Source organism: Bubalus kerabau, chromosome 5 (assembly GCF_029407905.1).
Source record: "Bubalus kerabau isolate K-KA32 ecotype Philippines breed swamp buffalo chromosome 5, PCC_UOA_SB_1v2, whole genome shotgun sequence".
Taxonomy (NCBI): domain Eukaryota; kingdom Metazoa; phylum Chordata; class Mammalia; order Artiodactyla; family Bovidae; genus Bubalus; species Bubalus kerabau.
In genome coordinates, this window is record NC_073628.1 from 50527035 (window position 1) to 50540939 (window position 13905).

General features: G+C 40.5%; 1 protein-coding gene across 2 annotated transcripts in view; it reads right to left on the reverse strand.

Moving 5' to 3' along the window:
- Nucleotides 1-9476: 9476 nt before the first annotated feature.
- SLC36A4 (solute carrier family 36 member 4) overlaps nt 9477-13905 on the reverse strand; it is a 41676-nt gene continuing 37247 nt past the window's right edge. For both annotated transcript variants that reach the window (XM_055581630.1, XM_055581631.1), the window contains one exon: nt 9477-13782. In XM_055581630.1, the coding sequence (XP_055437605.1) occupies nt 13475-13782 (308 nt within the window). In that variant the 3' untranslated portion in view covers nt 9477-13474. The remainder of the gene's footprint in view (nt 13783-13905) is intronic.

Below are 13905 nucleotides of genomic sequence, written 5' to 3' on the forward strand. Positions count from 1 at the left end.
CAGGACGAGAAGGGGATGCCAGAGGATGAGATGGTTGGATGGCATCACCGACTCAATAGACATGAATTTGGGTGGACTCTGGGAGTTGGTGATGGACAGGGAGGCCTGGCGTGCTGTGGTTCATGGGGTTGCAAAGAGACACTACTGAGTGACTGAACTGAACTGAACTGGAGGGAAGATGTGAGAGGGAGCTTTGTGCTAAGTGTGCAGATTGTGTATTTGTGTGCAGAGATCAGCTCTCTGATGCAGATCACCAAGATGAAGATGAGGAAGTGTGGTTAGCTCAGTCTGAGCACATTGCTACCAGCTTCTCAAACATCTTTACTGAGATAGCTCTTGTGTGTGTGAGATATAAGTGTGTGAATGTGTTTTCTCAGGGGTCCATAGTCTAATTCCATCAAAACCCTTCAGCTCAAACTTTCTTTGAAGTATTGTGCTTTATGTTTAAAATGTATATGCTTTTTGGATCTTAATAGCCTAATTATGTAGTATTTTTTATTAACATCTCCACCTGAGACTTCCTGCGTGATTGCCAATCCCGTTCCCTCTTCCTAGGTGCACAGGACAACACCTTCCCAGCCCCTCCTGGAACTGGTAACCCAGGCTGTGGGGTGAGGGTCCAGGCACTGGGAGGCGGGCAGAAGTTCTGTAATGCTCTTCCAGGTCTGGACACAGAACTCCACAAAAGGTCTCGCGTGCCGGCTCGTTCTCCGCCACGGCAGCCTTGCAGGTGAATGCAGCAGTGAGCCGGCTCGTTCTCCGCCACGGCAGCCTTGCAGGTGGATGCAGCAGTGAGCCGGCTCGTTCTCCGCCACGGCAGCCTTGCAGGTGGATGCAGCAGTGAGCCGGCTCGTTCTCCGCCACGGCAGCCTTGCAGGTGAATGCAGCAGTGAGCCGGCTCGTTCTCTCCCATGGCAGCCTTGGAGGTGAACGCAGCAGTGACACACGACGCAGACAGTTGGCTATCACTGTGTCCCGCCCTGCATGGAAGAGGCAGCCTCAGTGTAGAGCATACTGTGACCTGGTCAAGACGGAGAATTTTGCTGTGATACAGGACTAATGAGGTAGGAGACGGATGGGCCCCTGGGCTGGACAGCTGGTGTTTGTCAAGTTGAGTAAAACTGCAATTTGTTCTCATCCAGACACTCTATGGACAAAGTTCGTGGCGAAAGCTGAGCTCGGCTGAGGTGAAGCGATAACGTGCCCATTCCAGAGGTCAAGGAAAACTTCCCAATCTGCACGTGGAAGTTTCCTTGCGGGTCAAAAGAGAGGGGGGTGCAAGCCCATAACATACGTGGACATACCCCCACAGCCCTCAGGGCTGGAAGCTGTCAGCAAAAAGTGGTGAGCACATCTTGGGGAGAGTCCTAGGACCAGTCAGGTGGGAGGAAAGAAGCAAGGCCAAAAATAAACACAGACCTCAAAGAACTGTCCTATGTGGTGACTTAAGTCACCTCAGGATGCCTGCACTCTCCATGGGTGTGTCTTTCTGCCTTGTTTCAATTTTAAATAAACAATCTGTTTCTCTGTGTACTAGCCCACATGTTTTGCTGTGTGTCTCTCAAGTCTCTAAACTTTGTAGTTGTTTTCACAGACTTTGCCTCCTTGAAACATTCTTTCATGAATATTGAGGGCCACTTTGCTTCTAGCCTCTAGCCCTTGGCGGTTTAGTGGCTACGATTCCTGGTTTCCATCCAGGTTGCTGCTGCTGCTGCTAAGTCGCTTCAGTTGTGTCCGACTCTGTGCGACCCCATAGACGGCAGCCCACCAGGCTCCCCCGTCCCTGGGATTTTCCAGGCAAGGACACTGGAGTGGGTTGCCATTTCCTTCTCCAATGCATGAGAGTGAAAAGTGAAAGTGAAGTCGCTCAGTCGTGTCCGACTCTTAGCGACCCCATGGACTGTAGCCCACCAGGCTCCTCCATCCATGGGATTTTCCAGGCAAGAGTACTGGAGTGGGGTGCCATTCCACATTCAATTCCTGTGTAGAGAACTAAAATCTCTCTTTAGGACTGCTCAACTACTGTCTCTACAAGATCGCTAAGAATATAGGGGTGATTTGTTACAGCAGCTATATTACTTGTCCTGATATCTTTATAGCAATTTTTTCCTACCCCCTGCATCTATTATGATGCGATTTCATTGAGTTCATAAAATTTGAAAATGGGGCTAAATTGAAGGATGATAATGAGATTTAGGATCTAGGCAATTTCTCTCCTCTTTCTTCTTGCTGTGACAATGTTTCTAGACCTAAGACTAATACAATGTATGGATACCAGAAATATTTGTTCTTTTACTTTTCTTTGTTCCCAAAGCTCAATGAGCTTTACTGTGGTAATCACTGAGAGAAGATGCCCAGAATACCGCACAAGATGCAAGGGCCTATCCTATACCGCACAGAATACTGTACAAGGGGCTAGTTGGGCTGAAATTTTGGCAAATGAATCTTCTTGACAGGAGAAAAAATTGTTTGCATCACTTGGCAGATTTAAAGTGTTTCTGATCTACTGTCATTCTACCAGTATATATCAATTTTTATTGAAAAATGGTGACTAATGATGCAATCAGTTTACACTAATGTGATCATTTCCATCACTTGTATTTTAAGAATTTCAAAAGAGTCCATTATTCCCATATTAACTGTCTTCATCAAATGCAAATCTCAGGATTTGCTCCAGTTTCAGCTGTGCTATACTGTACTAAGTTGCTTCAGTTGTGTCTGACTCTTTGTGACCCCATGGACCACAGCCTGCCAGGCTCCTCCATCCATGGGATTTTCCAGGCAAGAATACCGGAGTGGGTTGCCGTTTCCTCCTCCACCAGTTTTCAGCACTTATCCCCAATTTTCCATGGTCACAACCAGGATAAGTCACTTGGGGGTGTACTTTCGTTACCGTCAGCTTTTGAGTAGCCTACAGAATTCCCTCAGCCATTTCTTCCATCAGCTATCTCTCACCAGCAGTTCTCAGATGTTTCTTATTCCCAAACCACCCTATGGTTTGCTCATTGTTCTCACGGACCATTAATTTTAAGTGAATAGAAAGAGACACGATAAGTACTTAAGTTATAAAAATGGAACATAATATTAATGGCAAAAATAATTGTTTCGTGTCTGTGGAAGAGACATGATCTCATTGCTAACCTTTTTCACTTTTGTCTCAATAATTCAAGCATTAGGTTCTACAAGCATTATGCTTCTTTCCTGTCTCTTACTGCTACTAAATTAGAGGCTAAAATGACAGTTATCGATGATTGGGAATGTGAGTGCTTGATGGCTCCATCTGATTAATCGGGATACTCAGGTCAAATATTGTTTGTTGTTTAGGCGCTCAGCTGTGTCTGACTCTTTTGCGACCCCATGGACTATAGACCGCCAGGCTCCTCTCTCTATGGGATTTCCCAGGCAAGAATACTGGAGTGGATTACCACTTCTCTAGGGGATCTTCCCTACCCAGGGATAGAACCTGTGGCTCCTGAATTGGTAGGCAGATTCTTAACTGCTGAGCTGCTGGGGAAGCCCATTCAAGTCAAACATAGACCTGAAATTAATGGAGAGATTTAGTAAGTAGTACCTTGAAAACTCTAGGACCACAATTATATCGAAATGTGGCAGTTTGAGTTTACTTGAGGATAGTGACAAACGAATTCTCAGTCTACCCTGGTCACATTTCATTCTGTCAAGCAATTGTTTCCATTTTATTGCTGCATCTTGATGTGGCTTTTAAGCATACCCAAGATTTCACTGTCTTGTTTTCTCTAATGAGAAATAAAATCATCAAATATTGGGAATGAATCAATTTCCTAGTAACTGGAGCGTTTTTACCCTAGCTTGTTTTGTCTTGTCTTGTTTTAATTCTGACACCTTATCCTCACCATGGAAAACTGGCAAAAGTTCATTTCTCCTGCGGTGAGTTCAGGATTGTTAAGATAATTGAAGATATTGCTGAGATGCACTTTGCATTTGAAATGATAGAAATCGTGTTTATTGAGATTATTAATATCATGAAGAAATGTCCCATCCCTGATTTTACAGCTCCTAGGAGCACATTTCTCTCTGCCAGCCAGCATTCCTCAGCGATGAAAAGCAGTGTTTTACATTCAACCCCCATTTCTTGGCAGAATGTGCTCGAAAGGTGGATATTCAATAGGTGCAATTTGATGGTAGTTATAATTTTCACTATTTCCTTAAACACAAAATTGCGATCAGGAGGCTCTGTCACCACAGATTGTTCATTAACCCCTGAAAACCAAGAAGTGCATGGGTCTGCATTCAGGGATGGTGTTCTGTTGTCGTGAGAATCTGGGCCCTTGTCAGAACTGAGCACAGCACATCGCCAGTCTTCATGATGGCTCCAAAAGAAACTTTAAATCAGAACATCCCTTCTCCTGTGGTTTGGATTTTCTGTGTTACAGTATCACTAAGTCATCAAGTACTTCCTCCATATGCATCCTCCCCTGCAGTGGCTGAAAAGAGAAACACTGAGGCACACCGTTTGATGAGCGTCTTCCACCACTGATACTATGCCATTTCCAGCAGTGGTCTTTTTGTAAATTTTTAAATTTGTAATTTTTATTGAAGCATAGTTGATGAACAATATTGTATACGTTAAAGATATACAATATAGTAATTCACAATTTTTAGAGCTAATACTCCATCTACAGTTGATTACAAAATATTGGCTACATTCCCCCATGTTGTACACTATATCCTTGTAGTGTATTTCATACCTAATAGTTTGCACCTCTCACTCCCCTGTCCCTATATTGCCCCTGACCCCTCCCCTCTCCCCACTGGGAACCACTAGTTTGGTCTCCAGTTGCTGCAAGTGGCATGATTTCCTTCTTTTTTAAAGCTGAACAATATTCCATTGTATATATATACACCACGTCTTTTTCCATTCATCTGTTGATGGACACTTAGGTTCATAGCAGCGCTATAAATAATGATGCTACGAACAACGTGGTACATCCGTCTTTCTGAATTAGTGTTTTCATTTTTTCAGATATAGATCCAGGAGTGGAATTTCTGGGTCATAATCGTAGTTCAGTTTTTAGTTTTTGTGGAGAAACCTCCATACTGTTTTCTGGCAGTGTTTTTTATATAGATTTTGACGGGTTATTAACATTGGGTGGCCAGAGTTACCGGCATATAGGAAAAAGATAACCCAGATCCATTTTTTTCCAAGAGGAGCATAATTTGATGTCTCTTGTATTTTTCCAGTGGCAAAATTCATATGTTTTATACTGAAAGGTATGACTATGGTCACTCATTGCCACAGAGCACTCTGCTTTATGTGCTAATAATACACTTGGGCAAAGCCTCGTTAAACACAATGTACTGGAGCAAATGAATTTTCAGTTAAACTAAATCCAATGTCCAGCTATCATTTCTATTCTTCTTAATTTCATTTTCACTTCTAGCTATTCTTGCACAATAATCATCTTGGCAGTCACTTTTCCCAAACGGATAGGTTCTCGTTCTTGCCCTGCACTGAGGTCCATCTCCGTCGTATAGAGCGACGCACTTTGACAAGAGGTAGCTTCTCAGAAAGGACTTCCCAGGGGGCGCTAGTGGTAAAGAATCCACCTGCCAATGCAGGAGATGCAAGACATGCAGGTTCGATCCCTGGGTTGGGAAGTTCCTCTAGAGTAGGAAGTGGCAATCCTCTCCAGTATTCTTGCCTGAAAAATTCTATGAACAGAGGAGCCCAGCAGGCTACAATTCATGGGATTGCAGAGTCAGGTGTGACTGAGAACCGAGTACAGACAGAGCTTCTCAGAACAGCCAGAGAGTATTCACCTCTGCGAGAAGATTCCAAACATCTAAATCTGTGACTCTTACCAGCAGGGATCTCTTGAGCATCAAAAGTTCAGGAAAATACCCTCAGATATCAGGACTAGATATTATACTTTAGACACATACTTCTTTTTAGGCAGAAATGGACATTTGCATTCTAGGTCATATATATTTTTTATATGATAAATAGAAAGTATAACCTCTGATTTTTTTTCTACAGAACAATCTGCTTATATAAAGCATGAAGACATAAAGGTTTGCGAAGGAGGGTTTTCAGTCTTTTCCTTAAGGACCTTACACCCATTACCAGAAGTTCCTGAATATGTGTTTAAGGCTTGATTCATTCAGAGGATGTTCTGTAAGACAACTGCTGAGCTCACATACAAAGTGAAAAAGAGTTGGCCACAGTTGTTCAATAAATACCCACAAGGCTGGAAGAGTCAGTGCAAAAATATGATTTGGCCCCTGCATGCAAAGATTTTATTAAATATCAGAACTCTAATATGGGGTTTTCCTTTTTATTCCTTTAAATGAATGACTTTCCTTACCATTTATTCAACAAATATTTTTTACCATCTCCAAAGTGCCTGATTGATAGGCTTCTAGTATTGAACATAGTTGACAAAATTGCCTACATACACACACAGAGAGAGACACACACACACACATATATGGTATGCTTATAGAACTCCCAACTTAATGGAGAGACAGACCCAGAAACTGAATTACCCTAGTGTGCAAAGTGGGATAGTAAACCTAAGATCGTTTTCTAGTGTGAAGGAAAGAGTGCACAGTTCTGGGTGGAGGAGAGGGTAAACGGGAAAGCTTCCTGATAGAAGACACGCCTAAGTTGAATCTTAAGAATAACCAGGGCTTGGCCAGAAAACAGTGGAGGAGAAAGTAGAAAGTATTTCAGCATGAAGACATGATGGTCATGCTGATGAAAACCAGCTGGTGTGTGGTGTGTTGCTGGTGCAGCTGGTGCTGCTGGAACCTGGAGGCTGAGATAGGGAGGCCTTGGTCTTCACACAGCTGAGGTTGGGGAAGGAGAAAAGATTTACAGCAGGGGAGTCACAAGCTCAGTGTTTTGAGCACCAACTCTGTGCCCTAATAGTGTGATGAGCTGCTGAAGCTACAAAAGTATGTAAGGCCCCGTAGGTCTGTGATCTGAAGCTGCTTGCTTCTGCACTACCCATTTTTTCCAGCACTTTCTTGTTCTACTCAAGACCTCTCAGCCTTGACCCACACCCAGCACAGCTTTCCTCTCCACACAGTGCTGGTTGGAGGGTCAGCGTCCAGTCCTCGTCCTGTAGGCCAGATCTAGATCCAGGACGTAGGATGGGGAAGTTACTCCCAAATTCCTTGGCAAGATTAATACATTAGGTCTCATTTGAGAAGCATTGTATTGTCTCCTACCGTGTCATCCTGTACTTCACAGCTTCAGGAAACGGTGACGACCAAAGACCTCCATACCATTGCAAACGAGTCCACCTCCATGGGGAAACTTTGAACCAAACCCATTCTTCAGAAACGGATGTACCTCTTCCAAGAATTTTTTCCCCTTGGGTCCGTGGACCCTTTGAAATGTGAGCTCCATTAATCTGTTTGTAAAATTCAAAATTTTACAAAGAGAATGTGCTTGTCTGTTAAGAATAAACACTAAACTTTTTATATTTAACCAAAAAACCCAAAGTTAATTTTACAAAACGGTCACTTTTTTTCTCTCCAAGTATTCCATAGGGCTTTTCATTGAATTTACATCTCTCTTATGTACCCACTCCTATCCACACCCTGTAATTTTTGTTTTGTTTTTTTTTTGGTCTTTATGTTCCGTATTTTTTTTTTTAACAAAAGCATGTACTACTACTAAACCTTTATAAACTCCCTATTCCTCTCTCAAAACCCTATTTCTCTCACCGCCTTCTTTTTTTTTTTTTTTTTTTCTTTTTTTTAAATTTTATTTTTAAACTTTACATAACTGTATTAGTTTTGCCAAATATCAAAATGAATCTGCCACGGGTATACATGTGTTCCCCATCCTGAACCCTCCTCCCTCCTCCCTCCCCATTCCATCCCTCTGGGTCGTCCCAGTGCACCAGCCCCAAGCATCCAGTATCGTGCATCGAACCTGGACTGGCAACTCGTTTCATACATGATATTTTACATGTTTCAATGCCATTCTCCCAAATCTTCCCACCCTCTCCCTCTCCCACAGAGTCCATAAGACTGTTCTATACATCAGTGTCTCTTTTGCTGTCTCGTGTACAGGGTTATTGTTACCATCTTTCTAAATTCCATATATATGCGTTAGTATACTGTATTGGTGTTTTTCTTTCTGGCTTACTTCACTCTGTATAATAGGCTCCAGTTTCATCCACCTCATTAGAACTGATTCAAATGTATTCTTTTTAATGGCTGAATAATACTCCATTGTGTATATGTACCACAGCTTTCTTATCCATTCATCTGCTGATGGACATCTAGGTTGCTTCCATGTCCTGGCTATTATAAACAGTGCTGCGATGAACATTGGGGTACACGTGTCTCTTTCCCTTCTGGTTTCCTCAGTGTGTATGCCCAGCAGTGGGATTGCTGGATCATAAGGCAGGTCTATTTCCAGTTTTTTAAGGAATCTCCACACTGTTCTCCATAGTGGCTGTACTAGTTTGCATTCCCACCAACAATGTAAGAGGGTTCCCTTTTCTCCACACCCTCTCCAGCATTTATTACTTGTAGACTTTTGGATCGCAGCCATTCTGACTGGTGTGAAATGGTACCTCATAGTGGTTTTGATTTGCATTTCTCTGATAATGAGTGATGTTGAGCATCCTTTCATGTGTTTGTTAGCCATCTGTATGACTATACAAGCAATTCCTACAGCTCAACGCCTTCTTTTAACTAAGCAGTAAAACGTAAAACCCATCTGTTTCTCTCAGCACCATGGTTTACTTCCTGCTTATCTTCCTGTCTTGGTCCAAAAGCGTATTTTTATAGAGCTGCAGTTAAAAAATTAACTCTTTGTATTTATTCTTTACCAAATTACTAATCTTCAGTACATTAGTAGAATAATGTAATCTCTAGGCTAAAATACCACTATTGTACTGTAGGCTCTGGAGACTAAAATTGTACTGTAGGCTAAAATATCACAATTTATGATTTCCTTAGTGTTGAATATTTAGGTTGCTTTCAGCTGTTCACTATTACACATGAGGCTGCCGATGCACCTTTAGGTATAGAGTCTTTCTCCTCTGACGAACTATGGAATGCCCTTTTCTTAAGTTCACAAGAGCAGAATTATTGCTGTCAAGGTATAAATACCTTTATGGTCTTTGATTCGGGGTTGGCATACTGCAAGCAAAACGTATTAGTGTGACTGGTAGGTCTTGACCCTAAGAGAACGGTAAATGATGGCATGGCTGTGGCACAGGCAGAATGCCCTCCCAGCATTTACTCTGCAGGAAGTTCAGGTCATGTTTTGAGTATGACCTTTCATTTTCAGTCAACTTCCGTTCTTATATCTCGGTGGTGCATAACAGCAGCTTCCAATGTAGAAGGTCACATGCCAAGGAACCAACCTCAAGACTGGTTAAAATGTTACAGTAGAATATACCAGTGCCCTTTGCAGCTTATGACATTTGTGTCACTTAACCTTCTAAAAGACAAATTTATTTAAAAAGGCATTTGCAAGCAAAATAATATTTTATTGAAAATTCAGAAGTTACAGTACTTTTAAAGACTTTTTTTTCATATTATAAAGAAAAATAAGTTAAAAGAAATATAATTGACTCAAGTGCACTGATATATAGTTTTCACTCAAACAAACAACATCATTTCAAGAAACAAAACTCCACAGCTTAATTTATTCATGGTACAAGCGTGTGTTTTCCTATTTGTTATCAAGAAAACTCTAAAGGAATCATTTTCAGGGTGATCTTTCAACACACATCTGTCTGGATCCAATTTAAATGGGAAATTATATTAGTATATAACACAGAGTACTGGAATGTATATATGTGGATACATCAGGGCTAGGTAACCTTGACATATAATTTTAAGAATGAGAGTGATTTGTCATTTCATTTTATCATAGGGCAATAAATAACATTTCTAAAGCATGTTTTCTTATCTCCTAGGTCAGAACCAACAACTTTGAGAATGGTGTTTAGCCTAGTGAGCACCCGTGGCATGAATAAGACTATGGTTAACCATACTGCCAAATTGTTAGTTATTTCAGTCATCCGTTTAATGTTAGGAAGTATGTTGTTATACCTTTTAGATCAAAGTCTCTCAAATTGTTTTATGAAGGGGAGCTAACTCAGGCAAAAAGATAAAAATACTCATTTAGAAAAACTCATTTTATAGCATTGCCTTTGTTTTTACCAAGTTATTTTCTCAACAGAAAATATTCACTGAGCCACTGGTATCAGTTAAATAATTTTATTTATTACTTCTATTAGCTCTGTTATGTATCTTCTCCCTTGCACATGAAGAAATGAGGGGATACATATTATCAGTAAACAAATGCACTTCTCAGCTGCTGTTCTGACCTCTCTGGCATGTCAGCCCCAGAGGAGATGTCACAGGTAAGCTAGAGTAAAGCATGCCCACAGCTGGACATGTCACTGATATAGAACTTCAATTAATATCCCAATTAATATCTGTATAGCACTTTACAGTTAGCTTTTCTACAACTACTACAAAAATACTGAATGAAATTAGGCCGTCAGGACATTTACAACATGCATCATTTTATGCATATTGCATAAAACACTTACAAAAATGTTAAGTGCATCATACAGACAAGAGGCAGAAATCATTTCAACAGAGGAGAATCCAGAGGGCAGGATTAAAACATAATGTGGCATTTGCTAACATAGTATGTTTTTCATTTGGTAAGACTATACAAACTGGTCTTTAAGAAAAACTAGGTCTTATTTCTTCACTTGTGGAGAAACCATGCCATTCAGGGAAAAGCAGATCCTTTGATAAAATAGAAAGGTCTGAGAGCCAGTGTTTTGATAAGCAGAGTCTGAAACTGGAGAAACCCTTTTGGCTGGAAAGGAACAGAGGTGACTGGCTTATCTCTGAGGTTTTCAGGGGTGAATAATGTTTTCCTTTACCTTCCCCATTCCAGTAGTAAAGTTCATAAGACACCTGGTTGGCTTTCCAAAGGTGTTTTACTGTGGTGGCAGATGAAATGCTGAAGTCATTTTAGCCAGAATGCAATGGACCAAAGATACTGGATAAAAAACTGGACAGGTGCAATCACTCTCATTTTTTCAGGTCCCCAAATAAAATCAATAGCTGGTTTGATCAAAGTATCTTCTCTAGTAACATTCAGAAAATGTTATGACTCATTAAAAACAATTTTCAAAGGAAAAATATTGCTTGATTTTTTTGAAAATAAAATAAATCATCAAAATCCTTACATAGAGTGCATTTGCATCTACATAATGTTTCTTGTTAGGAACTAAAACTATTCTCCACCTCTTCCTTTCTGCATTTCAACTTGACTCTGAAAATATACTCAACATTTGTTCACAATATATAAATTAAAATTTATATATTGCTATGATTAACCATTTGATATTTCACTAAAGTTGATAAATTTCATAAAGAAAATAAACAAAGGCAAAACTATAAAAATAAAATTTCACACAGACTAGAAATATTATGAGAGACAGCTGACAAAAACTCTAATAGTGCTTTGTATTAAATAATAGTTTTCAAGTCACTTTATACCAAGTTACATATCTTAAAAAAAATAACTAATTTACTCTTATAGTCAAGATTATATAACATTAGCTTCAATGGCAATTACTTGTCCTAAAATTTGTTCCACATTTTCCCAACATGACTAAAGGTTCATCACAACAGATTTGACATAAAAGTGTCATAAATAATTATTGGTGATTCTTGACACAAATGTTTTTTTAAAAGTTTAATGCTGATGAATTTGTACCAAAACAAAGTTTCTGATATACCTTTAGGATTATGCTCAACTCTATGATGTAAGAAAAAAATACTTGAATGGACATTTACATACAAAAATAGAGACTATATACACTGCAGTGATCTTGGTGATATCTTTCACCAACCTGACTAAAAAATTCAATGAGTTTTAAATTATGATTTAAAAAAAAAATTAAGATTCTCAATTTTAAATTTAACCATTTTCATCTTTCATGTCTACTGAGATTCTTTGTTTTGGTTAATAACTGGGCTTGAAAAATATGGAGGAATAGAATAGAATGCATTTCTCTGGAAGAAGCCTGGAGCTCTCGGTATTTAACAGTTTATTATTGTCTCAGTTTTCCCTTGGCTTGAATCTTTCTCTTATTTGCCCATGCGGAGCAACAGAAGGCTCTGATGAGGAAGGCCACAAGGCCAGAAAGAGGGCACAGGCCCTGTATCATGCCAGGTACCTACTCTTTTGTCACTAGGAAAGATGGCACCTACAAACCCGCTGCTGCTGAGTCGCTTCAGTCGTGTCCGACTCTGTGCGACCCCACAGACGGCAGCCTGCCAGGCTCCCCGTCCCTGGGATTCTCCAGGCAAGGGTACTGGAGTGGGGTGCCATTGCCTTCTCCAATGAATGAAAGTGAAAAGTGAAAGTGAAGTAACTCAGTCGTGTCGGACTCTTAGCGACCCCATGGACAGCAGCCCACCAGGCTCCCCGTCCCTGGGATTCTCCAGGCAAGGGTACTGGAGTGGGGTGCCACTGCCTTCTCCACCCACAAACCTAGAAAGGAAGAAACAGTAAGGACAGCCGGGCACCGTCCACCTGCCAGAAGCTGAACCAGCAAGGTGTTTCTACTGGTTCATTAAAGCACTGCTTCTGCCCCACGGCTGCGCTGCAGGCTTTTCAGAGCTCCCTGACTGTCTTCTCAGGTCACATGCACTTGGCAAACATCATATTAAACCGACTTAACACTAAAGTTGAACTGAACATAATTTATTCTTTTTCTAGGATGTGACATGAAAGATAAAAAATCCTGGGAAAAAAAAAAAATCCTGGACCAGGAATCCAAAGATCATGTTCTCTTGATCTCAAGCTGAGTGGTCTCAATCAAGTTAACTTTAACCATCCTGGGTATCTATTTCCACAGGTGAAAAAAAAAAGGGGGGGGGGGATTTGTATTCCACAACTTTTAAAGTCTCTTTCAAATCTGGTTGAAACACTAAGTCAGACTCTTGCACAGGCCCTCTTGATTGGGGGATTTTCTGATGCTTACATCATGGCTAATGAGGGTTTTCTAAACTTCCAAAGGGTAAACGTAAGTATCTGGCTCTCTAATAAAAACACAACTGAGATATTTCTATACTAACATGAAGGATACTTTGAAATTCATTAGGGTGGTCAGATTTCAGCTACCTATACCTTCTTCTTTAATTCTTTTAATGCTGAAACCCTGTTCTCTCCTCAACCAGGTGACAAAAGAATAGCATGGAGGTAAAAGACAGAATCCTGGTTGAATCATCTCTGACTGAAAGACAAGTAATAGAGTATTTCTTTAATTATTTAACATTTTAATCTTTTCAATTTTCAAAACTAAAATTTTTGAAATTGCTGCTAATACTTAAAACCAAGAAATATGTTGTAGCTTATCAGTACTGCCAACGTGTCCCAGTGGTTCTTAAATCATTTTGAAACCGGAGACTCATATCTCTGCTCCTACTATTTCAAACCCGATGTAAAGCATGTTGAATTCAAATTTAAAGAGGGGCCGTGTGGAGTGCTAGTGATAGCTCTGGGAGTAGGATAAATAATTTCTTCAACAGTTACATATGTCCCTAATAAGAAACCAACAACCCCAGTGAACACGATGGACACGTTCTTCAGGACCATCCATATACTGTAGTGCTCCTTAGAGAACGTGAGAATTTCAACCAGGGGCGGCAGGATCAGGGCCAGCGTGCTGCTGCTCACAGCTCCGACGAACGCGATCACAATGTCTAAACGAGGAATGAGGATTGCGCCGGCACCTAGAAAATTGAAAATACAAATTTTCCTTATGTAAATATCTAATACCTACATAAACACTAACTGCAGATACTTTCAACACATTAAAATTAACTGATGCAAGTAGGCACTATGAGACTATTGCT